The sequence below is a fragment of the Sparus aurata genome, chromosome 22, assembly GCF_900880675.1.
Source record: "Sparus aurata chromosome 22, fSpaAur1.1, whole genome shotgun sequence".
Classification (NCBI taxonomy): domain Eukaryota; kingdom Metazoa; phylum Chordata; class Actinopteri; order Spariformes; family Sparidae; genus Sparus; species Sparus aurata.
The window spans coordinates 19,015,429-19,042,087 of NC_044208.1; the positions used below are offsets into that span (position 1 = coordinate 19,015,429).

General features: G+C 43.9%; 1 protein-coding gene across 2 annotated transcripts in view; it reads left to right on the plus strand.

The window, feature by feature from the left end:
- stxbp5a (syntaxin binding protein 5a (tomosyn)) overlaps window positions 1-26,659 on the plus strand; it is a 104,613-nt gene that overhangs the window by 58,758 nt on the left and 19,196 nt on the right. For both annotated transcript variants that reach the window (XM_030405181.1, XM_030405180.1), the window contains exons 7-15: window positions 5,259-5,322; window positions 6,608-6,691; window positions 17,231-17,354; window positions 18,775-18,853; window positions 19,971-20,125; window positions 23,287-23,359; window positions 23,568-23,715; window positions 25,316-25,383; window positions 26,574-26,614. In XM_030405181.1, coding sequence (XP_030261041.1) covers window positions 5,259-5,322; window positions 6,608-6,691; window positions 17,231-17,354; window positions 18,775-18,853; window positions 19,971-20,125; window positions 23,287-23,359; window positions 23,568-23,715; window positions 25,316-25,383; window positions 26,574-26,614 — 836 coding nt within the window. The remainder of the gene's footprint in view (window positions 1-5,258; window positions 5,323-6,607; window positions 6,692-17,230; window positions 17,355-18,774; window positions 18,854-19,970; window positions 20,126-23,286; window positions 23,360-23,567; window positions 23,716-25,315; window positions 25,384-26,573; window positions 26,615-26,659) is intronic.

Genomic DNA, 26,659 nt, shown 5'->3' on the forward strand with positions numbered 1-26,659 from the left:
GCCACAAAACTTTCTTTGTTACGTTCTTGTTTCCATCCAAATGGCACAATTCGTTTGTGGCAATGAGGTTTCCTTATTTTTTGGTTCAGGCCTTAATCACTCACGCAGCCGTTCTGTGGGATGCTACACCTTGAGGATTCATCAGGAATCGATTTCTCAAATTTGTTTGAGATTCTGTGTTTGAGCGTATGAGTGTCTTTCAGTGGTTTGCTTTGATGCAGATCAGAGAGGACTGAGGTGATTCTCTTGTCCTCTCTTGTGTGCCTCTGCCAGCTGTGCAGTTGTGTAGGGGTGGAGTCCAGATACAAAAGCCTCTCTACCTCGCCCATTGTCCTCTGATGCTGTCATCAGACGAAGGGGGAAGTGGTGCTGCGAGGATGATCGAGTGACACAAAATGTATCAACAAACTGTTGTTGATTGAGATTGATATAATTGAGTATAACTAAGTTTTTACACATTATTTTTGCAGTACTTGTGACTTCAGACTCCATGTCGTGTCTAAAGCACAATTAAAAAAAAAACTGGTTTACGATGTTCAATGTCTTAAAATGGTGGCAGTACTCAGAGCTGCAAGCCTGACCCCCAAAGTTCCTGTTCTTTTGGAGAGTACTACACTCCAATCAGGGGCTTTTTGGGGGTTATGTTCAGTTCCTGGAATTTAATTTAGACCGTGCCTGCAGAGGAAATGCACAGAGTTCCTCAAAAGGTTCCTTAGTCCCTGGAGAAAGTTCCTGCATGGAGTGGTGTTGGTATTTGACGACCTGGGAATGATCCTCAGAATCACTTGCCTACATTGTATAGCGTTGCTTTAATCATCCAACTTAATGCATTAATGCATGCACACTGTTTTTTTTATCTCTCAAGGAAATGTTATCTGCTCTCTTCATCAGCAGGAAGTGTTATGAAGTCGCCCAAAAGACACACCTCGCGTTTAGGATTTTTTTTACCCTAACAGAGTAACAGAGCAAAAGCAAAAAGGGGTTGCAGGCACTTGCAGGGAAGAGATTCATGCTGGAAGTTGGGGCTTTTATATCTCTATGACGCACAAGAAGGCAGTTCCAAATCCAGCTCCTCTGGCACCTTAAGGAAAGCATACTGTAGGTAAATAAAGTGACCAGTGCACCATACTAGGCAGGGGCCATCACGTTACCTATATACAGTGCTACTGGAAGCATCATTAAGGACTTTCTTTCCAGCCCTCACTGCTACACCTCTGTTCTATTGAGATTGCCTTAATGAGGCTAGGATATGGTGTGTTCAGGGGACAGCAGCCCTCAGGCCCTGCTATTTGGAGACGAGATGTAGTAGCTGTGCCAGCGGCCGCAGGCTTGGCCCGGCCTGGCCCTGTGCTCTATGTGTTTATGTGACTCACACCCCTGTTCCCCAGCTACTGTACTGGAAAGACTATCAGACAAACACATATCCTACAGTACATAACCAACATTGCAGCACTATAGTTCAGTCAGCGCTACGGGCATTAGGGACATCACCTTAAGGCCACATTTGAATCTGTGTTTGGTCGCGTGCATAATTCGCCTGCATGTACACACTGTCTATACGAGAATGTTTATGTATTAGTACCTGGCAGCGTCCGCGCGCGTGTGTGTGTGCGCGGGAATGATTTGATTCAGCTAGATGGTCACTGGGTACACAGAGCCGGGAGAAGTGGGACAAGGAGTGGTAAAATGTTAACAGCTTACTGTGACACATAGTTCACATGAGCACGTTGGCCCGAGGGTTCTTCTGTTCTGTTCTCTTTAGTTCTCCCACTCAGGACCCTGAAGCCACAATATTGTAAATATGTGTTTGAATTTGTTGATGCCAGTACGTACGTTCCTCAGCGCTGTGTTTCTATGCACGTGTAAAGGTCCTCAGCTGGTACCGCCGTGCAGCCTATTAAAAACTATCTTTTTTAAGGCCTGCGGAGCAGAATGAGCCTTTCACCCCGTGCACTTATTGTAAGATCACAAATTACAAATGATGATTCAAATCTCTTCTTCCATTAGTATAAACCTTTGTAGTCACTCATCATGTAGTGCACATCAATAAGCTGCCATTTGGAATGTGGAATTCCATCTTCCCCTTCCATTGTATTCACGTCAAAATAGCGCTGCTGTTAAGAAAAATAGCTCGAGACAAGCTTTAAAATTTGGGGAGAAATGCTCATTTCCCTTTCTTGCTAGGAGTTAGATAAGAAGATCGATTCTACTCTCATATCTTTCCAGCAATATGTAGCTTCAGCCAGGACATGTTTAGCTTAGCTTAGCATTGAGGAAAACAGCTCGCCTGGCTCCATCCAAAGGTGAAAACAATCAGCATAGCAGCAGCATTAAATCTCACTGATGCAACATCAAGCGTTTCGCAGTTTTACAGGCCATTGTGGGAATATTTTTTCGGATCGTGGGTGAGTTGTTACAGAGCTAGGCTAGCTGTTTACAACTTTAATGCTTAGCTAATCAGCTGCTAGGTGTAACTTCATATTTAATAGACAGACAATGAGAGTTGAAAGCCGAAGAGAACGCATATTTGATGCTATTAGTTAACAGCAAGAGGAGATCTAATGCAAAAGGTAAGTAAGGTAAATATTTCATATTTAAGCTTTATTGCTCATTCATGCACTGAAAACCTCCTCCTGTTCCCCCTGATCGGTCAGGAAGAACGGTGGAACTGGTGCATGTTTTTTTTTATGCTGGAACAGCAATATATAGCAATCACGTAACGATGGCAAACTAGCCTCATATAAGCTCCTATGCATTAACAATCATACACACACACTCACTGACACACAGTCTACAGAGGTGACATGAGGGCACGTACGGTATGGGCTTTGCCGCAAACGGGCTGCTTGAAACCATGTTGCCGCGGAGACACTGTCATGGTGACTGCGCCTGTGCTGCCTCTGAGTGTCACCCGTGGTGACACCAGATGTTCAGGCCTTCACTGGGCACGTGTGAGTCAGGGTATACATGTATGTCTGTGCGAGCTCAGAATAGGTATCCTGTGCTTCTCTTCATACATGCATCTCATAAATCATTCCTTTTCTGAAAATCACATATTTTTGCTTATAATGTGTGTGTGTGTGTGTGCCTGCACTGAGGGGATGTCTTTAGATTCAGCGAGGTGTTACCCTTCCTGTTGTTTAAACGTCCTCCACAGCCACAGACAGTTGCTTCATGGCGCGCCGGGTCCTCGCGTTTGCACTCGCACCACATACTGTACGTACAGCAATGGCCCATTTTCCTTAATGGTCCTGAAGGCATCACCGGGTGGGGATGAATATCCGATGCGCAAAGAAGGATTGGGTGCAGTAAAGGTTTATAGCAGATGACTGGTTGAACCGAAGGTGCCAAGGGGTGAAGATATTTGAGTTTTTTACGATGTACCGAACGAGCGTGATATCTGCCACGGGGCAATTAGTTGAACTCGAGTAGTCGTACAGTACGACCGTATGTGTGTGTGTGTGCGTGTGTGACATTAAAGACCTTGAATCAGTAGCTGAAAGACAAGAATGTGACGCCTTAACTGCAAATGAAGCTGTGAGAATAATGCCGTGCCCCCCAGCCAAACATAGAAACACAGTAGTATGCATCGCACGCACACACAAGCATCTATCTGTGTGAACATGCAAAAACCCATCAGATGCACACATACACATACCCTGACGCTCTCGTCCCTGAAGATCTGTTTTTACTCTGTATGCAAAACGCGGAGTCATTAGCGGCGCACGGGCGGGATAGTGGTTACAGGAGCGTGGTGAAGTAGTTAAGCAGGCGTTGTTTGTGTGGGAGGGTTTTGTGTGTTTGTGGCAGAGTATGGCTGATTTTTTTATTTATTTTTTTTATTTTGTTATGGGGGGGAGCCTGTCTGCGCACTGCCCATCCTGCCTCTGTTGCCATGGTGATTCCTTTATCTCCAAAAAAACCTGAACAACATGCATTTGTGGACTTTGTGAATGCGTTCACGTCAGATTTATTTACCGTGTAACAACAGGTTTCTCACAACAACAACCCATTTGTTAGGGAGTCTCACGGGGAGGGGAGGGAGGCGGAGGGGGGGAGAACAGTGCGCATTAAAAATCCACAAACAAGAGGAAATAAACCACGTGGGACTGCGGGAGCGAAGCTTTTATGCGTACAAGTCGCGTTTTTTGTTTTTTTTTGTGATTCGGCGAGAGGGTAATTGTTTGTTATGGATGCGGCGGGTGTTGAGAGGTGTCTTAATTGTGCCGACATGCAAATGTGTGTCTGCATGTGTCTGTGTGTGAGCGCTGCTGTGGACGGCTGTTAGCTGAGAGCCAGGCAGAGAAGGGGGATTAGATAAATCAACAGCTCCAGCTGCAGCAGAGCTTAGGTAATAAGGCTCCGGCACAAACAGGGCTAAATATAGAGACAACTGACTGACTGCCTGCCCGCCCACTAACTGTTACCTTCTGATACACACACATGCGCACACTTCTACACACACATTGCTGTAGATGCTTCCACTCTTTGACCCGTCGCTTCTATTCACGCTTGGTTGATCTTAAGGAAATGAGTTTATATCAACACTCTGCTTATAGACATTGATTGGAATATGCTATTATATGCTTTTTATTATCATCAGCATGTCTTGAGCTTTACTGTTGGTCCTCTAGGATAAATCAAAACTCTGCACTGTCGGGCCCAAACAAGGTCTTTTCCTTGCCTTGGTTCCTCTTCGTCTCCTTGTCGGCCGTGCCCGCGCCCTTGCTCCCTGCTATCAGGGTTACGTTTCAGGGCTCTGACACTCACTCCTTCTCGGCTGTGACCTTCCCTGGTGCTCCTCAGCCCACATTATCACTTCCAGGCAGGGCAGGTTAGGTAAATTCTGTAGCCACGTGGGCTGGCACACGGAGGGGACATTTGACATAAGGCTGTCTGGAGGGTAAAGCGCAGACAGGAGGGGGAGCGGGGGGGGGGGCAGCCGAGCATTTTGCGCCGTCTCCTCGGCTGACATGCAAAATGGACACGTGCACATACGCGCACATACACGTAGCCGATGGGGACTGCCCGGGCCCTGACAGAGCCATCCATCACAACCTTAAGAGAGCTTATGTCTTTGAACAGCCTTTTAGAGCCTTCGGAGTGATTGGCAGCTCTGTCCTCCCTGGCGGACCACTTCCACAGGTTCAAAGAGACTAGCCAACCCCTCTCCATACATCACCATAAGCTTCTACACGTATGGCGTTGTCATGGTGGCTGAGTACAATGTCTGTCTCTCCCTTTGTCTCTCCCATAAGGTCCTCCAAGGCTCACCCCGGACCAGTCGTCCACATAAGTGACAACCCCATGGATGAGGGAAAGGTAAAGGATGACTTCTTTTTCTCCACACACACATGCAAGAACACCCAAACTTAGGTATTTGACGTTGCAGTGAGAATAGATAAATCCTAGTCCACATGTATGGCACATAGGTATTTTAGGAAATTGGGTTTTAAAACAAAAACGATCTCAGTCCAGACAAGTGTTTTCGCACTGCCTTAGAAATAACCTGTCCGTACTTAAAACACATGGCCAATCGTGTGTCAACAGGAACCAGCGTGCAGAAAGTTTTGATATATTTATAATGAAAAGAGGGCGCTTGAACCCAGTTCTGTCCACTGGAAGGGCACTTGTTCATCTTTATCTACTAGAGGGCGATCCATAGGGCTCTTTTGCTGCGTGGGGATATGTGGGAAGCCCTCCGAGTTCACCGGTCCAACACTGGAAGAATTTTTCAAAAACATTAATTTTCAGTGATGTAAAGCGCAAAACCTTCATGTGTGAATGAAAAGTCGGTAGCATAGAAAAAGCTCGTTTGTAAGAAATACCAGTGTATGTGTGGACAGAGCCCGAGATTCTATCAGCAAGTGCAAACAAAATGCATGAAAGAAATTCCCAGACGAACCGACGTTGAACATAAAACTTTTACTCAATGAAAACGATATTAAACTAGTTTTTAACAGATTATTCTTACTGGTATCTACTGTATCACTTGCAGACCGAATAAAGGACGACGTGGAGAGCATGGTTAACATCATTTTTGTCATGCATCTCTGGGATTTAAAACGATAATTAAGTTGACTCTTTGTTGAAGCGGAAGACAAACAGACAAGAGGCCGTGCGTTGCAAACAGCGTCGTATTTGGAAAAATTGAATCTAAATGGAACGTTTTTCCACTGTCCCTGCCCACATCATGTCGAGTTCTGTGGAGTCATTCTCCATTGCACAGTTGAAACAGGGCTCATTATGTCCACTCTTTGGAAGTGTTGCGACTAGGTGTTGTTGCTATAAATATTCAGAATAAAAAAAAAAAAAAAAAAAAGAAATCCTTTATTTTATGTTCTAAAAAAAAGAAAAAAAAAACCTTTCTGTGTGTTCTGCTCTCATCTCTCCTGAACCAGGGCGGGCAGGTTTCTTCCCCCGGCCCCTGTAGTCTGCTCGCACCTGGCTTCCTTTTCATGCTGCGTGTGAATGTCAAATGTATTACTTCTTTTTCCACCATCATGGGGTCCGTTCTATCTCCTCTCCTGTCATCTCTCCTGCCTATCTCGCTGACTGCCTGTCGCTCTCTCTCTCTCTCTCTCTCTCTCTCTCTCTCTCTCTCCAGCTTATAATTGGATTCGAGTCTGGGATCGTGGTCCTGTGGGATCTGAAATCAAAGAAGGCCGACTATCGCTACACTTACGATGAGGTAGGCAAAATCTCCCCTCATTGCCTTTTCTTCTCGAACAGCTTCAGTCTTCTCACTTCTGATCGGCGGAGTGTCTTTTTAATACAGGAGCCGGGGAAATTAATCACCAATTCATGAGCTGAACTGAATACAGCTGTGCGTGTGTGTGTGTGAGGTTTCCCAAATAATAGCCATGTACTGTTGGCACGGGTGTGTGTGCGTCTCTCCCTCTCTGCGTAGCGTGTGTGATTGACAGCAGACGAGAGGGTTCATTAATATATTGCACAGGTAAAGTATAGGTGTCTGAATACATGGCACAAATAAATAAGGTCCCATAGAGGCACACCAGAAGGGGTGGGGCCTCACCTCTATATAGGACTTCCTACTTCCTGTTTCATCTCAGTGGGACAGTCAGGGACACGTCTGTCTTTGTGGGAAAAAAGCGGCTCTAATGTGCCGTTTAACGAAGATGAAGCTGAAGTTTGGTTTGCCAGAGGACAGGAGAGAGAGCAGTTTATAATAACCATCATGAATAAATGGCAAACTTACAGTCAATTAAACTTTTGTTAGTAGTTATTTCAAACATGAAATTCTTTATAAACCATTTATCAAGCAATTGTTTATGTAAAGCCAACTGTGTAGTTGTATCTCTAAGTCTTATTTGAATTGCCACTGTAAAGTTGCAACTGATGTTTACAACCTGTTAGGACTGCTTAATAAATGGTTTATAAAGCACTTTATTGCTTTTTAACAGTTGAGCAACTATTAACTTAAGTTTAAGTCAACCATTTATTCATAATGGTTATTATATAGTGTTTAACAGCCAACTCTCACTGGAATTGTGTTTTCCAGCTCTGAGAAGAAGTAAGACACTCTTCAAGATGATTCCTTTAAAAAGAGAAGACATTTTGGCAAATACTTTTATTTTTTTTTGCTTCCTTGATGACACCTAGAGGAGAAGATTGACAGGAAACAGGTAGCAGGGCTCTGGGGACAAATTCTTCCTACCGGCACATGCCTCTTTGGCCAGTGCTGCGGTCACAACTAAAGATGTTTTTGACACGACTTTCTAGAGAAGTCAAAAAGTGTGAAATGCATGTTTTTTAACAGTGGCAGGGTTTATACGGTGGATCGCCATGTGGTCACGTCTCCAGAGTGCGGTGGAAGGACCACGCGGCGGTCCCACTCACATATTACAGCTGCAAAACATTTAGTAAAAGGTCCACCTTTTCTAAAGCACTGAGTCGTGTGGCTTTATTGGCTTCCCCTGAGGGAATTGTGTGCGTCTATAAATAAAAAGACACAACAATAAAAGGGACTCAGTGTCAGAGCGAGGTAGATCCCATCTGGACCATCATGTGCCAAACCTAGACTGTATCTGATTGGTGTGTACGCAGAATATCACTTCCACTTATGTATTTGGATGCTATTGGTTTTTTTTTTTTCAGTGCTGGCTTTGGTAATTTGGATATTCAGATAATCTGGGCCCATTTACATTCCCCCCTCTGGTTTCTGCTTGATCCGAGCACGGTCCGAGTCTTATGAAGCGGAGGGTCTCGTTCATAAAGTTGTTGTGGAGGTTAATGCCGACCGAGCGGCTGTGCGGATCACAAGCACAAAGAAAGTCAACATGTACGTGGTCGCACAGCGATGTCCGTAGTACTTAGACACAGAGCCAAGCCGGCTGTTTAAGATAATGAGATTATCGCGACGCTCATGCTGGCGCTCACCTCATCGGCAGCTCCGTGCTGCTGCAAGCACGCTGAGATAACAAGACGCACCGAGGACTACACAGACGACAGAAACGAGAGTGGATTTTGTATGTTCAGTACATACGGATCGCTCGCTCTCTCTCTCTCTCTCTCTCTCTCTCTCTCTCTCTCTCTCTCTCTCTCTCTCTCTCTCTCTCTCTCTCACTCTCACTCTCTCCCTCTCTGTCTTTGCCTTTGCTCCGTCTAACTCTCTCAGATAAGCTAATATCCCCCCGCTGCTCCCGGGGCATTACAGTCTCTCGTGTTGAATCTCTCGTGGGAGCTCATCTCTTCTCTCCAAACCCCTACAGTTACACCTCTCTGGAGACTGGGGGTGGAGTTGGGTGGGGGGGATGGGGGGGTGGGGGTGTCGTTCAGAGGAGGAGGAGGAGGAAGGGGGGGGGAGGGTACTGCTCATTCCTACTCATTTTGCTCACTGTGATTTCCACCAACGAAGCGAAAAAGAGTCCTGGAACACACAACACTTCCCTCTCTTTTGGAATGTCTCATGGGTTGTACCCCCTGACTAATACATCCAACACAAACGGTTTGGAGTCAACTCGGCCGTACCTTCTAATGGTTGTGTTGGACGGGGCTGCAGCCAACACTCATTGAATTGAACACATCAGCTCCAGAGCAGCTAATCTCATCTGCTCATCTAACCTACTGCTGTGGTTCGGCTTTAAGGAAGGCTTAACATTCACACAATCGCTCTTGACTTTCCTTCGATCCTGAGCACTAAATAGACGGAAAATGGCAAAGCCTACAGGTTCCGAGTGTGAACCCGACAACAATCTATCCTTTGAGATGCCTGCTGCTTTTGATGCCGCTGGCCATTGTTAAGAAAGCAGTCCGCAGTAAAATGTTGTCTGAGTTGTTTTAGGGGCATTTCCCTCAAAAGTAAAGTACGCCGACTGGATATTGACTTCCACGGAGGGCGGAAGGAGAAACTGGTTTACCTTTTACTTTCGTTCGTGTTGCCAAAGTCTGCGTCTGTGCTCTATCATGCTCCCTTTGTGAACGAAAGTTGATACGTCAGTTTTTAACCATAACCGGAACTGCGTCCTTCGCATTGGTATGGATGTTGAGCAATACACCCACCAGAGGGCACCACTCAGAACCACATGGGTCTCGCGTTGGACCTCTGCTTTTCCTTTTCCGCTGTCCAACTCAAATGTATTCCTCTGTAAGCGTTTGTCTCAGCGGATGGGCTTCGAGTTGACATCTTAAAACGTCTTACCAACTAGCATAGCCATTGCCCCCTACAACTGATGGAGCGACCACTCAGATGGTCTCTATCTGTGAGCTTTCATAAAAATGTGCAGAACTACGGATGAAATGACCGCAGAGAACGGACAGAAGGCGCCATCTGCGTTCGTATGCGTATCTACCGTAGTTACTAGACGAGACTTTAGCTCTATTAGCACTTGTTTCGCTCTTCACGTAGATGTTATTGCAGCAAGAGTAAAGCACATTATTTATGACTGTTCCCACCCTTAATGGTGGTTTTTGCTGCCTTAATTAGGAATGATGACAGAGACAGCGAAGGCCGAACTAGATGTCCAACATTCCAGTTGCTATGGAAACACGGGTCTAATTTGACGTTGATGTTTTTCATAAGTAAGATCATTTCATCTGCTCACATCACAAATGTGTGCCAACTCTTCTCTTTTACAGCTTCTTCAATAATACTGAAGGGCGAAACTTTTTACAGACATTGCGAGCTATACTCAGCCCGCTGTGCGCTCCCCTTCCTGCTGTGCGCTTCCATTCAAGCACTATTTGCCCAGAAGCTCGCTGCCAAGTATCAAAGTTGTCGACTGAAATGAACAAGGAAGCTTTTCCTCATCTTCTTTTAAAACAGCGGAGTAAGCCAACAGGACGCGTTGTGATGGATTCTGATGTTTGAGTAAGCCCGTCTTAAAGACTTCTTTTTTAGTTTTGATGGAAATTTGCGGATGTTTAGAACAAGTGCAAGGCTGTCTTTTGCTTTAGGGTTTCAAAGGATGGAGATAACTGGCTTTTGTGTGTAACGCTGGCTCCTGTACTCTTGGCACACTCTTAACGATCCTCGCGAACTTTCTCGCACAACGTCAGTACGTCGGCCGCTCACAAGGGATGATAAAGAAATTGTTTTGACTCAGACTGAAGGCAGCACTTGTTAGTTATAGATGCTGTCGGCAAATCGGGGAGCTCAAGCTGGCTCCCAGACAGCAACAAAGTTTCCGGCAGAGTTCAGACAAACAGCAGGGGCGATAAAACTTTAGTTTTTACGGGCTCGCAAAGAGCTGAGAGGGCACGCCTTTCTCTCTGTGTCTTTTCACTGGAATCGTGTATTATTAGCTGGGGATCAGCATCAGCAGTATGGGTTTCCAGTGAGTGCTAGCCAGAGAGCATCCGTCACCCTGACCCCACTCCACTCCGCTCCGTCTGACTCAACACCTCGCTCTGAGTCCTATCTTGCTGAATGTCTGATTTCACAGCCAGATCGGAGTTTCTTCTCCCCTCCCTCCTCTGCTTTTTGTCCTCTGGTCGCTATTGCTCGCTCAATGGATGCATGGATGAATTTTTTTAAAAACGTTGTTGTGCAGCCCATTATTCAAACGTACCTGTTTGTTCTGCATCCTGCTCATACAAGCAAGCCAAACTTCCCACCCTCTCTTTTTTGCTACATCTGCTCTATTCCTCCTCTTAATGGTTTAAACTATTTTCACTTTTCATTTGACATCATTTTGACTGTATTTCTCTTGTACTTTGCCGCACTGTTCCAGCTATTTCTCTCTCTTTCTCTTCTTCTCTCTCCGTGAAATCGTGGAAAGGGACCAGCAGTTTGTTCCCAAAAGCCCGGTAACTCAGAAAATTGTTCGGTTACTTCTGACTGCGATTGCCAGGAATTGTTTGTGCACAAATGCAACCCACGACAGAGAAAAAAAAAAAGAAAAAAGAAAAGAAAACACAGAATTGTTTCTACTCGCCGAGGAGCGGACCACAATTCTCAGAGCTGTAGCTGAAGGCAAACGATGACGCTGCTAAAAAGTGTCAAGAAAGACTTAGCTGCTTTGGCTGTGAATGAGTTTTTAAAGTATTTTTAACACCAGGATTCATACAGTAAACACCAATTCGTAATGCTGGATGCTGGGGTCGTTGGATGGAAGAGGTTGTCCGTCGAGCCCTGCACATCACTGCACAAAGAAGTTCCCGAGGTAGTATTTTTGATGGACAGCTCTGTTGACTCTACTAGATTTGTCCATGTGTGCTAAATCCCTCCCATCTGGTTGTCTAAGGAGATAAAAAGCAAACGCTGCAAATTATTAACAAACTCTATCTGACCTAGGCCGGGCTTCTTTAAGAGGTCTTTTCTTTTCCCCCTAAGACCTGTTGAGAATACAGACAGATTACTTACCTGTTCAAAGCTGATGGGTCATTTGGCGAGTCTGGCGCAATATCCATTAGTGGACAGCATACATTATAATTCTTTACACAATGGCCAGTCTCTGTGGGGCTCTAAACATCAGGATGACCTAATACTAATGCTGTTAACAAACAAGAGGTGATTCATACACTGCTGTTGTTCCAAAACATTTCTTGGTGAATTCAGTCAAGTCGGTCGATCGAGTGAGACATCTCAACCGTTATTGGGTTGTTATTGTTTTTGCCCACAGGATTTGTGCACTGCTGGCACTGTTATAAAGCTATATTAACATGAATATAAACATGTAATGATACGTTAGACTGTCATCTCTGTTGTTTGAAAAAAGGATGCCACTAGTTAGTACAAAATGATCTCTGCGTCTGTGCTAGAACCTATGTAAGGTACATCTGTGCTCTTAACTAAACGCTAATTTCAGCATGCTAACAAGCTAATGTTAAGTACATTAAATGTATGCCACGTTCGCATTAATGGTTAAGTGAAAGCTATAAAGCTAACACTTACTAGTTAGTACGAAACACAAAGTACAGCTCAGTCAGTAAAGCTGATAAGAGGATTCTTATTTAGTGAGAGCTAAACCAACCACGACATTATCCATTGGTTTGTGGACTTTCATTCTAAAGCCTTGAGTTTGGCTTTAGAGATATCACTATCTTGTTTTTTGGAGCCAGAAGTGACCATATTTGTCTTAAAGATGGAGCTGGGGAGGTTATCCTGTTTGGTTCTGACTGAGAACCCGAGGACATGCCTGCTTTGACATCTATTTTACTCAAAATGGGACCATAAATTACAAAATGAACATCATGCTGTGTTGGAGAAGACATGAAACGAGTGGCCGAAACCATTTAATCATTAGGAAACTGGTAACTGAAGTGGTGTTATTTTTCTCATAAGCTTATTGGTCTTCTTTTTCTAAACCAATGGCATTGCCCCCTGCTGGTCATTAGAAAGAATGCAGGTTTCAGGCACTCCTACATTGGCTACACTTTCATCCATATTGTACACACTCAATGGTATGTACTCATAAAGCAAGGTATTGGGGGCGCTGTTCAGCATAAATAGTTGAATGTTTTGTTAAAGTAGTTTAGCAAACATCTTATCGCATCAAGAATGGTTGGATAAAAGCCATCCAGCGCTGAAAACCGACAAGGCTGGTCAACGGCCTCAAAATGGCAATGCCGCTGAAGAAGATGCGGCACCTTGTCTCTTCCTCTTCCTCTTCCTTGAGACACACTCTTCCATGGGCGCTCTACAGTCGACTGCTGACTCATTTGCCTCTCGCCTGCCTCTGAAGTTATCACTTAATTTACCTAAACAAACTACTGTAGAAAAACTTAAATTACCAGATGATGCAAAAGTCAAAGGGTTACCAAAGTTATTACAATTCAGACTGGCATTTCCATCCTCGAAACTTTCGTCAGGCTCTCACTAACCCAAATTGTTTATTTGTAATTTAGGCGGATTTGAGAGTTAATGACTTCCGTGATCCCCTTTCGACTTTTTATCCAGCACCCTCCAAAACTGAAGACCAAAGTCTCTGTCCTACTTTGCGAGCAATAATAACATGGCATATTTTTTCTTGCACCAATCATAACCGATGATGTGGCATCATCTTTTTTAATATAGGAAACTCTTAATTGGTAAGCTCAGGGGGGCTTGTCTCGTTCAGGGCCCGTATAATAACCACATCACAAACAGAAGCGGAATGGATTTCACGTCCCAATACAAAAGGGGATTGCTCTATGGAAATCACTGTTGACACACTTGCCCCCAAATGCTTGTTTTTTAGATTGAACCTTCTTTTTTGGTTGAATGTTTTTCTGTCTGAACGGAATTACCGTCTGTGTGCCTGTGTGTGTGTGTGTGTGTGTGTGTGTGTGTGCCACTTGAGGGCTGAGCTGTCGTCGTGTACCCGTGTGACACAACGCTGGCAGAAGCTTGTCTAATTAGGGCTGTGGTATCCATGTTTATGGGTATGTTTATTTTCTTCCACCGTTCATCTCAATTTGTGTGTTCGTTTTCGGTTTATACCATGAATTAGTGTGTGTGTGTGTGTGTGTGTATGTGTGCCTGTGTGCGGGGACTCACTTGCTCATGTGTGCGACTCTAATAACTGTTGACCGAATTCTCACGTCCCCCAAAGACCGATCTGTGAAAACTGACCTAATGCGATACATCACGAAATTAGTCTTTTTAATTGGTATTGTTTGATATGACGAGCACCATGTGTTTCAATTACCCCTTCTCGTTTTCCAATTAAGCACGGTGCGCTCTGCCGTTCTGGGACTGTCAGCAGCAAACAATGCACTGACAGACTCAGAGAATCCAGTCGTCGCTGCCAAAGCACCTTTGCATGGGTCATTTAGGGCTTTTCTTTTCATTTATGTGACGTAAGTTTTAGGATTTAGCGTGTTTTTGAATGTCTGCAGATCGCATCCTGTATCTGGGCTCCAGTCAACATAAGGAATAACATTGTTGACGCTCCTCCATCGGTATCTGAACTCATTAATATCTCAGCTCTGATAAAAAATATATCATCTATATATAAATAAAGTGGCAACACGACCTATCAGCCGCTTCAAATGCCCACGTCAGGTCCCAGACCCCCAAGATAAGCTCTATATGTCTAATTATACGTGCAACATACACAAGTATAGGCGAATTCACTTCATTTCCAAAGCGTGGGATTTTACAGAATTGGAAATTAGTTCACACTTCCATCCAGCACACCTGCTGTAACTTCATCCTTGCCACCTGGCACTGCACAGCCGTGAATCACTTCTGGCGACGAATCATTGACAAACTGCATCCCACTGTCTCTGTCACTTCAGGACTCACATCCGCCGTCGGCTTAGATAAGACACCTAGGCCATTACTCATCATGGATCTGATTACTTCTAGCAAATCTTCACAAACAGGAAATCAGAAAAAAAAGTTCAAGAACACTTCACAAAAAAAAAAGGATTGCAGATCCTGGGACTTCAGCCGTCTAGTGTAGTTCGTTTGTGGGAGTGAGAGGGAGTGAGTCATCGAGGGTGTAACGAATAATGAGTCTGTGTGTCTGTGCAGCATGATGTCACATGGCTCTGTCTCATCAAGGTCTCGATGACCTGGAGGAAATCCCATCGGAAGAAACAAGATAATGAGACTTGGCTGTTCATCCAAAAAAACAACAACACCCACCTCAGGAATCAAACAAGTTCATTACAGTATCGCTTCATTGGGTTAATCTTTTTAAGGTTTGGCCGTGCAAGACTGAAGCTAACCATGTGCTGGTTCTAGGCCGGTGCTGGTGCTGGATTGGAGTTGGTTGGGCACAAGAGCCACCGCGGAGTCCAATCATCTAGTTACTGTTCATGTCTCCAATTTCCAAGCGTTGACTGGAACAACTGAGGTGGTTTACATCGACTCTTTATGAGTGTTGCTCCTGACTTTGCCATCGAACATGACTGGTCCTTGGACCAGTGCTGTGTCCGTAGTGAAAATCATTTGTTTATTCTCCTGTGGTTAAGTCAGAACACGCTACACTAGCTCTGGTCCTTTGTTTTGTTTTGTCCTTTGGAATAAGTGGTTCCAGAGTAGGCAATGGCTCCGGCCTGCACCAGAACCACCTTGGTTGAAACTACAGATAGGGTTTCGTTACCCCTCGAAACATATTGATTGTCTCGTGATCCCGACATTGGTTCCCCATTCTATCTAAAACCCAGCACATTCAGAAAGCCTGACACGCAGCACCGTGCATGATTAATGACACACCGAAGGTAAAAATTGATGGACACCTAAATAAATAACACTTTCAATTGGAAGGGACTGACCCCAACTTGACCGCGTGCTCACATTGGCATTGACAGCGAGGTAATCATTCATTTCAGATGAGCGATGTGAGACAAGGGAGAAGCATTCAGGAGATGGAGCGACAATGAAAAGCTGGGGCAAGCATCGAACCCTTGAACAATAAAAATTAAGCACTGGCAAAGTGGTAAGAACACTGAAGCAGTCAGGTTCTTTTTTTTTTTTCTTTTTTTTAAATACTACTAACCATCATGTCATGATTAGAATATGACCAAACAAGGGCTCTGAGAGAATATCTTCCCTGACAAAGCACTAGGCTTGTGATGGGACATATCACTGATGGTGCAGGTGTTCTGCTAAGAACATGGCCCAGGGGGAAAATTCATGTGACAAGCCTCGTAAAAACTGCTTTGGAAGCCGTTGCGGGCTTAACACAGCTTTGGCGCACATCATCATATTTACTTAATGTCAAAACGTTTGCCGGGTTTAATTATGAGCTATGAAAAGGGCATCAATAAGCAAGGTTGCCCTTTACTGGCGCACTTTGGTCATGATGTGTTTGTGTTTTCAATGATTGCTTGTCAGCTGGATGAATCATAGTGGTCCAGGTTTACAACAGCGAAGGGACTGATGGGAAAGATGAGAGGACAGAGAAGGGCGCCATCTCTAAAAACCCTTTCCTCTCTGTCCTCATTTGTCTCTAAATCTATTAGCTTGTCTCTGTGCCAATTTCTTCATTTGGTTTGGTTTGGACAGGAACAGCAGGTTATTAAAACTGCCGAGAACATCATTAGTACCCGTCTTCCAAGCATCAGTGATGTCGGTGAGATAAAATGTCTGCACGGAGCCCAAGGGATCCTAAAAGACAAAACAACCACCCTAACCACAGTTTGTTCAGGCTGCAGCCATCTGACAAAAGATACAGAAGTATCCGCTGCCATCCCACAAAGAAATAGTCCTCTTTTGTGTAGCATAAAGGTACTATACCTTGCTCAGAGAACTGAATTACTTACCCAGTATTGGTATAGCAACTAGACCTGCTTAAAAAGACATCGAAATCTCACTTTCAACAATTTGGGACCTTTAAATCATAAGCGTCCTTAAATCAATGGCTCCAAGACAGCAGGTGAACCTGAAGGCACCATATCAGCTGTGTTTCAATTATTTTAAAAGTCAGAGAAATGTCTTTTTTTCCTCCAGTGAATTTGTGTCCCAGAATTCTTAAAATTACAACCTCGGTAATAAAACCTTCCTCCTGGCAATCCTGAAAAAAAACAAAAAAATGAATGACCGATCCATTCCTGCTTGTCTCCACATTCAGCAAATGGGTCATATAAAAGCTCCTTCTAATATATGCATTTATGCCACCGGAAATGCTCTGAAGTCGGGGCCCAGGCTCCTTTTATCTCGCTTTCACCATCTGTTCAAGAGCTTGTAATCTGGAGCCACGTACGAACGTTGTACTGAGCACCGTATGGCTGCGGCAACGCGATAAATTTGTAGCGTAAGCGAGATGATGTTTGACCCTGCTGAACCACTGAACCCCTCCCCCCCGCCCTCCTCTGCTTCCTGTCTGTTGTTCCCTAGGCGATCCACTCAGTTGCCTGGCATCACGAGGGCAAGCAGTTCATTTGCAGTCACTCAGACGGGACTCTGACCATATGGAACGTCAGAGGCCAGGGCAAGCCCATACAGACAATCACCCCACACGGTAAGCAGGTGGAAGCACACAGAAAAAAGCAAACACACACAGGCTGTGTCCAAAATCACTTCTTAATTCACTCATTTACTACTTCCTGTATACAGTCGTAAATACTCTGTAGCGTATTGACTTTTCTTTTATTCCTCATTTGTTGTGTTTTTTAAATATTTTTAGTGTTTCTATCTTCCTTTTCATCTTTTCTGAAGCAATGTCTTGTATTTTTTGTCTGAAATGTGCCGCCCTGCTAAAGATTCATCATTATTATATTATTACAAATATATTCTGAGATTAACTGGTCGTCTAAGAAAAGTCACTGTAAATCACTGGTTGCGAGGTTCATCTAAGGGGTTGAGAGACGATTACCAGGGCAGGAAATAAAAAATTAGCAAAACACTTTTCTCAAAGTTCTTCTAAACGCCACGTTAATGAAACACCTTTCAGTCACCTGACTTGCTAAACTCTTGGAAGCTACCGCTTTAAGGGCCTCCGTACACGTGGCTCCTTCATCGTCTCCTTATTTCAGGATTATTGTCGGTTCAATTATGACCCGCCTCTGTTTGCTTTGCTTTTGTGTCTGCACGCGCATACATTAGCACCGCTGCTCTGTTTACGTCCTGCAGGAGAGGCGAAGTCTGCTCTCTTGAAGATGCGTTTTTAATCCGCGCTCCTCTTCCTCCCCGCGCTCTGACAGTTCACCCGGATGAAGGGGCTCGAGAAAAGAGACGAGGCAGAGTGCAACACATGCACAGTGAGAGCACCAGAGTCCGGGAGCAGGAACAAAACAATGCAATTAAATGAAAAAAAAACAACTAGTTTTTCAAGCTGTTTTTTGTGTGTTGAGGATTGTAGAAAGGATTTCAGCACACATGGTTTTTAATTAGTTGTTTCACCCAGCACTGCATACATAATTAGTTTGCTATTTAATGGGCAATTATGCAGATTCCTTTGACATGTTTAAGGAAGGTTTATAAGTCCTTCTTTAATTGTCTTTTTAGATATCTGTTATTAAGATGGAGTTATTAAAAGAAGTCCTTTATTATACAGACCTGCCTTTAATAACCAACCTCAGGGCTCCCTTTCAGGCTCGATCAGAAAAAAATTCTAATACAAAATGATGCACAGTATGCACACATATGCTGGAGAGGCACATTTCCTTCACGTGGCCCTCGCGTCGAGGTTCGGATGGATGGATTCTGCAAATCATCCTCGATCGTCACACCTTTCTTTGCATGTCCCTGCCCCTGCAGTTGGCCTCCTCCTCTCTGATGAATAGCCTTTTGTATTGTCTGGCTACTGTTCAAAGCTGCGTTTTAAGTGCAGCTTCTGGGGGAAGGAAGAAAAAACAAGATGACAGTAGAAACAAGACGAGAAGGAGGCAAAGAGGGATGAACTGGCAAAGTAAAGTATGTTCTGTTTGTTCTATTTTTAGGAAAACAGCCCAAGGATGGGAAGAAGCCAGAGCCTTGTAAACCCATTCTCAAAGTGGAGTACAAAACCACTAGAAATGGGTAGGGGCTCTTTCTCTCTCTCTCTCTCTCTCTCTCTCTCTCTCTCTCTCTCTCTCTCTCTCTCACTTACTAACACGCATATAAAGCAAATTTACTTTCATGTATGTATGCTTGGGCATGAATATGCTTTATTAGACACAGTTACAGCAAAAGACGCATCAAGGTTATTGACAGGGGTTAAAAGCTGTTGCCAAGGTGATCAGAGTAACACAAGTGTAAAACGTCAGTTCAGAAAAGCCAACTTTTTTTTGTAAGATGCTTCTCTCTGTCACCATCCGGTTGTTACCATGTACGTTTTACTCTGACAATTAAAAGTGCAGTATGTAGTAATTTGGGTTGAAAACATTAAAACATTTTAAACTTAGACCTTTTGCTAGCCACCGCTCATCTGGGTTCAAGGCTCTTGTGCTAAACACTAGCACTTCCTGGACCGTCTGGACTGCTAGCTGCACGGCTGACTGAGCTAACTAGCTAACAGCAGCTTCATTTTGCAGTAGTTGGCGGTCACTTTGGTGGTATGCCGTCCCGTATTTGTTCTGATTTTGAATTCAACAAGTGGTCACTTCTCACATATTGCACCTTTAGATGATGTAAAACTCTTTGGCATCATGTATCAGGACACATTGAGGTATTTCTCCAACAATTTGTTCAGAGATATCAAGCGAAGTTAGCATGCTAACCAGCTAGCCCTACCCCATCACGGGTGGAAGCCCCTTGTGTTAGCAGCGTAAACGTCAACACTCCACCGTTACTCTGAGCTTAGCAGTTACTCTGGAGATGTGATTCAGCCCTGTTTGTTTTCGAGTATCAACTCAACAGATGGCTTATTCTTTCAAATTGCACCTTTAAGGAAGACAGTGTTGTGTGTCTATTATAATTTGGAAGGCCATTTTATATATAAGATATTTTATATATTATTTGTAAACAGTCGTGAAAAAAAACGATCCCACACACTGCTCTTGCTAGGTGATTAAAAAACAATTAAAAATGAACTTCATGAAACTTCGATTAACTGTAAATTAACTTTATTAACGATGGCTTTTATGAAGTGTTACCAAGTGCATATATATAAATATATATTCACTTAAATCGTAATGCCTATGCGTGTGTGTTCCAGGGAACCCTTCATAATCCTTTCTGGTGGTCTGTCGTACGACACGGTGGGCCGGCGGCCTTGTCTGACGGTAATGCACGGGAAGAGTACTGCTGTGCTGGAGATGGACTATCCTATAGTAGACTTCCTCACACTCTGTGAAACACCCTACCCTAACGGTAAGTTTTTTCCTCTGGATGTGCTCGTGTGATGTGTGCATGTCTGAGCCTCACATTTGATTGTGTCCTCATTTTATCCTCCTTCCGTCAACGCATTAGACTCCCAGACAAACACACACACCTTGTCTGTTTTTTAATTATGTCGGATTGCTTGCCCCTGTGATAGTGTGCGTCTGTAATAAATATGAAATTTCCCGAGGGGAAGGATCCTATTCCACTTCCATTATCCGACACACGCAATATTACATTTTCATTTCATCTCTTAGTACGCAATAGCCTTCCATCAGAATTAAATTATTATCTTATTTCCTGTATTGAGGAGTCAACAGCTGAAACAACTCAGGGTCGACTGAATGGTTTGGGATGCTGTTTGTATATAATCCTGACTGTAGACTCTGCCTGAGCGTTATCTGGCTCACATGCAGCTGCAGGAAGGATTAGCGAGTTATGTAACAATGGGGACTTCATTTCGTCACTGGAAACCTGATGTCATCACCCGCTGATTTCATCTGGTAATGGACATTACAGGGTCTTTGGATTACACAATGCAAGTCTGGCTGATCTGTGTGCACGCTTGAACAAGGGTTATTGTGCAGAGGAGGTTGGTTTTCCGTGATGACATGGCTGCAGTTGAAGCCGAAGCGTAATATGCACACTAGTGTGTTTGAGTAAGGTAATTGGATAAAATATAAAGACACCATTACTTACACTCATCCTTATGTAAGAGGTTGTTTTTTCTTATTTTATTTTTTATTGTTTTGCTCATTGCCTTGTTTGTAATTACTTTGCATCTGTTAGGTAAATCAGCAGTGAAAGTGGCCATAATAACCGTTCGCTGTTCTCAGCTCCCAGAGGCCCGAACAGAGAATGTGATCACTTGCTGTAGACAAAGCGCTAGGGAAGAGTAAAATAAGAAGGACAGTGAGAGATGTGGTGACAGCAACTGTCAGAGTGCTTCAACCTTGGAGCACCCTGACAGCCTGAGGCCTGCCGCTCCATACGGAAGATACCCTTTTTTGCCCTGTAGCAAAACATTTAACCCTCAACTACTCCAGCTGAGGCATTTTGTGGCAAAAATAGAAGAAAAAAAACTAAGCAGTTGTGAATTCAATCATTTTACATATGGAAAAAGTAAGGAATTCTTATTATACTAATGTACATTCATTTAAAAAATCTTACAAATATCAATAGAGAATGTTTGTGTTCACATTTTTCTTCTTGATTACTCTTTATTTATGTTTGTGATTGCTTGATATGTGTGTCCCCCTTATTATTACTTTAACAGTGCCTTAAAGGTTCAAAATGTAAGAAGTGGCCACCTGTCGAATTTACGCTCAAAACATATAACTTTAGCTGCATTCAGCTTATTAGCTCAGTTAGCCATACAGCTAGCGGTCCCAACTTGGAGCTTGCAGATTAGGGGAGTGTTGGTGTTTACACTGAGCATTGGACTGGGACAGAATGGGGCTAGCTGGTTGGCTTGCTAACTTCTGTTGAAAGCTCTGTAATACGATACATAGACGTCATAAAATGTTATTACTTCGCATTCTGTTTTTCATGTTATTTAAACAAAGTTCCTACATATTACACCTTCAAGGCTGTGATTAGAATCCTTGATATACATTATATTGCCAAAAGTATTCGCTCACCTGCCTTGACTTGCATATGAACTTTAGTGACATCCCATTCTTAATCCATAGGGTTTAACATGACGTCCTTCCACCCTTTGCAGCTATAACAGCTTCAACTCTTCTGGGAAGGCTTTCCACAAGGTTTAGGAGTGTGTGTATGGGAATGTTTGAAGCGCATTTGTGAGGTTACACACTGATGTTGGACGGGAAGGCCTGGCTCTCAGTCTCCGCTCTAATCCATCCCAAAGGTGTTCTATCGGGTTGAGGTCAGGACTCTGTGCAGGCCAGTCAAGTTCATCCACACCAAACTCTCTCATCCATCTCTCTATGGACCTTGCTTTGTGCACTGGTGCACAGTCATGTTGGAACAGGAAGGGGCCATCCCCAAACTGTTCCCACAGAGTTGATAGCATTGAATTGTCCAGCATCTCTTGGTATGCTGAAGCATTCAGAGTTCCTTTCACTGGAACTAAGTGGCCAAGCCCAGCTCCTGAAAAACACCCCCACACCATAATCCCTCCTCCACCAAACTTTACACTTTGCACAATGCAGTCAGACAAGTACCGTTCTCCTGGCAACCACCAGACTCGTCTATCAGATTGCCAGATGGAGAAGCGCGATTCGTCACTCCAGAGAACGTGTCTCCTCTGCTTTAGTCCAGTGGCGGCGTGCACCACTGCATCCGACCCTTCGCATTGCACTTGCTGATGCATGGCTTGGATACAGCTGCTCGGCCATGGAAACCCATTCCATGAAGCTCTCTACGCACTGTTCTTGAGCTAATCTGAAGGCCACACTAAGTTTGGAGGTCTGTAGCGATTGACTCTGCAGAAAGTAGGCGACCTCTGCGCACCATGCGCCTCAGCATCCGCTGTCCCCACTCCGTCATTTAACGTAGCCTACCACTTTGTGGCTGAGTTGCTGTCGTTCCCAATTTCATGACCTGACTTGTTGCAGAGGTGGCATCCTATCAAAGTATCACACTGGAATTCACTGAGCTACTGAGAGCGACCCATTCTTTCACAAATGTTTGTAGAAACAGTCTGCATGCCTAGGTGCTTGCTTTTATACACCTGTGGCCATGGAAGTGATTGGAACACCTGATTTCAATTATTTGGATGGGTGAGTGAATACTTTTGGCAACGTAGTGTATGTGTGTAGCGTATTAGCAGCCAGGAAATCTACACTAGATCCTCTGTGAACTCCACCACTGAGTTGCAACTCAGAGGTGGTTATGGATATCTGTTGATGTGACCTGTTTATGCATTTAATTGGTTCATTTAATTCAATTCAAAAGTCTATAAATCTTTAGGTGGTTTATGGTATCCCCCCTTAGTCAGAAATGACATAGATGAATATTAACCGCTCCTGCCCTCACATCCGCAGGGCACAGATATGATAATAACGTTTGCTATGTAAAGTCTGTGGAATTCTTCCCCTGTGGTTTGTAGATTCCAGGGGATTTCTCTCTCCGGGCTGCTTAAAGAGCGGCGTGATGAACGACTATGTCTTGCTGTTTCCCCTGTGCAGATTTTCAGGAACCTTACGCTGTGGTGGTCCTTCTAGAAAAGGATTTAGTGGTGATCGACCTTGCACAAAATGGGTTAGTCTGAATAACTCTTCATCATCTTGATATCTTTTGTTTCTAAAATGTAGGCTAAAATGTCACAGTTGACCTATTAGTGCCTTTTACCTTCATTGCGTCTGCTTCATATGATGGTATCATTATCAGTTTGCACGCAGTACTGAACAAGACTAATGCACAGATACAGGGCAGACAGCTTTATTATTCTGTTCTCTCTTGTTAACAGTTACCCCATATTCGAGAACCCCTATCCTCTGACTATCCACGAGTCTCCTGTGACCTGCTGCGAGTACTTTGCCGACTGCCCTGTGGACCTCATACCTGCACTTTACTCTGTTGGCTCGCGGCAGAAACGACAGGGCTACAGCAAAAAGGTACGGTTTTCGTGCCCTAACGTTGCATGTGGTTACCCCCGATGTGTCTTTCTTTTTCGATGTGGGAATCTTAAATCTTTCACCTGTTTAACCTTTCAGTGGTAAGATTTGCGTTACACTGGAAATGAAATGGAAGTCATCAGGATTATTTTATCATTGGTCATGTATGTGTAGTATGTCACATAGCTTACATACACGGAAACAGACGTACAGCTAGGTTTTGTTGGTCCTGGTACTCGACGATAAACACATCCGACGAGTTTTTCCGATTTGGGGAAGGCGGGAAAAAAGTGACGGATAGTAATTGATAGATGCCTTCTTCCCGTCGGCTCATAAACGACTGCGCCAGAACCACAAGGAGAACCGACATAACCACGTGACACTGTGAGTTAACGGTCTGAATCGATGGTTGAGAAAGCAAACAATCAAATGAGGAGCAAATCGAACCGGTGGGATTCATAATAGCGCACACCGGCGAAAAAAACAGCAATGTTGTTGTGAGCATTTGGCTCAAAATACCGTTGTGCCTGCGTACGGCTTCTTAGAGCTGCTAGCGTGATTCAGTCTTGCTCCTATGATTAGTACCAAATCGCACTTGGAAACATTTCTTGGAAACTTCCTATACGACTATTTAATGACCTTCATTTGGAAATTACTGTTAAAAAACTGAAAATGAGCGTGGATGTCGCTACAGACACAACTCACAACTCATTGCGACCATGCCTAAGCTTAAACTTTCGAAATAAGATAAATTACCACTACTCCTGCCCAAAATAACTCTTGTAACACATCTCCTATCTCAAGACAAATGATGCATAACAGTTAAAAAAGTGTCCGGAACGTAGAATTTATCCTCATGTTGCTCTGAATAGCAACGCTATACAAGATCTAAATGCCTAAATTAGAAATGTAAATGTTCCACGCTACACCGTCTAACCATCATGACATGCATCAAGAGCCACAAGGTGACCATATTAAGGAAACATTAAAACATACCTGCATGCAGCAGGAGCTGTTTTTGTATATCTAGATAGTCTCACATTACCTAACGATCTGTCACTCTCTCTCGCACAGCTCCTCTCTCGTCCCCGTTTCATCTGAGATGGACCCCCTGCTCCCTCGGCCATTATGTGCGCCCATGTCCTTTTCTCCCGTCGCCTCGTTTCCTGCTTTCTGTCGGAAATGTCACTATGTACTGACCCAAACTGGCTGCATAGCTGCTCCTTTTTTTTTTCTTTCTTTTTCTCTGTTAAGCAAAGTCTTAGCTGAGCTGCGGGAGGGCATTCTCACATAAAGATCACCATGAGTCATCCCGTTGACCTTTGTATGTGTCGACGTGTTCAAAGCCAGACCCCCCTCACCACCACTGACACACACACACACACACACACACACACACACACACGCAAACACTAGTGGAGGTGCATTATGTAGAACTGCGAGACGCTCTGCGAGACGTTCGCTGTTTTCCCACACATGTGGTCTAAAAATGCAATCTGTCACTGAAATCAGTGTTTTTCTATTGACGTGATGTTTGGTGACATAGCTGTGCTCTCTCCCTCGCTCTAATGTGCCGTGTTTGTGTCTGCTGTCTATCCAGGAATGGCCTATTAGCGGTGGGAACTGGGGTCAAGGCACGCAGAGCTACCCAGAGATCATCATCACTGGGTAAGACAATACCGATTTCATTAGCATTATCATCACCGTCTCGCCCGCAACTCAATTACCTTCACCTCTGTTGCGCTGCCGGGTCGCCACGGCAAGGGCAGCTTGTCTCGAGACGTTTTTACTGTTAGCTCTTTGTATATTCCAATCATGTGCACTTTGCTCCATTTTGATGGTTTATTATCCGACGCTCAGCTGTCAACGAGTGGGAGACGGGGCGTTTTTAACAGAACACACGCGCCGAAGGAGTGACACTGAGGTATGGGTTTGGCGGTAGGGAGGCTCTCGCTCCTCTTCCTTCCTTCCTCCCCCTTCTCTCTCCTCCCCCCCTACGATGTCGGATTGCTATTCCGTCCAGGTTTTCGCTCTCTTCTCTGAGAGTGCCATAGCCTGCAAAATATTCCTCTCCCAATCCACTCAGCTGAATTGGCAACAAAATAATGAGGAGTGGGGCAAAAAAATGGCAACCGAAATACAACAGACAGTGTCCTCTCTCTGGTGAAGCTTATCACCTGATAACGAGTGCAGTCCTGTGTACACTCGTTACCTCTGTGTTCAATTCATTTTGGGGCAATTATCAACTTTTGGGGGTATTATTGAGCTGCAGTATGATGATACTTCCGGGAAGTAGAGCTGCAACGATGAGTCAATTAAAGGTGCGATACGTGAGAATTGGCCAACTGTCTAATTAATGCTCCAAGCAAATAGGGGTTAGCATATCACCAGAATAACTTATATATATACATATATATATATATATATATATATATATATATATATATATATATATATATATATATATATGTATATATATATACATATATATATATAGTATACCTACTGGTTACCATCTGCTTAAACAACTTTCCCTGTCATAGATTTTTATATAGGGAAATTCCTCTGAAGAAGAGCTCCATGCTGATTAATCAGGGACTAAACAAAATCTATTAGCTCATGAATATTTAATTAACATTTTTTTTTTTTTACATCAGATTTTGTTCTGAATGCTTTAGAACACAGCAAATTAAACTTACAAAATGTCCCCAATTAATTTTCTAGAGATGTTTTTTGTTTTAATCAGATTACGATTCAAAAGTTAAGACAGAAAACTGTGAGAACAAAGGACACAAATTGAACTCAACTCTCTTGTGTTCCTCTACTTTTATCTTCTTCTGCCTCTCTTGAATTCCCAGGCATGCTGATGGAACTGTGAAGTTCTGGGATGCCTCCGCAAGTGAGTTCCCTGAGCGGATAAGCTTTGTTTGCGCTTCACAGAAAT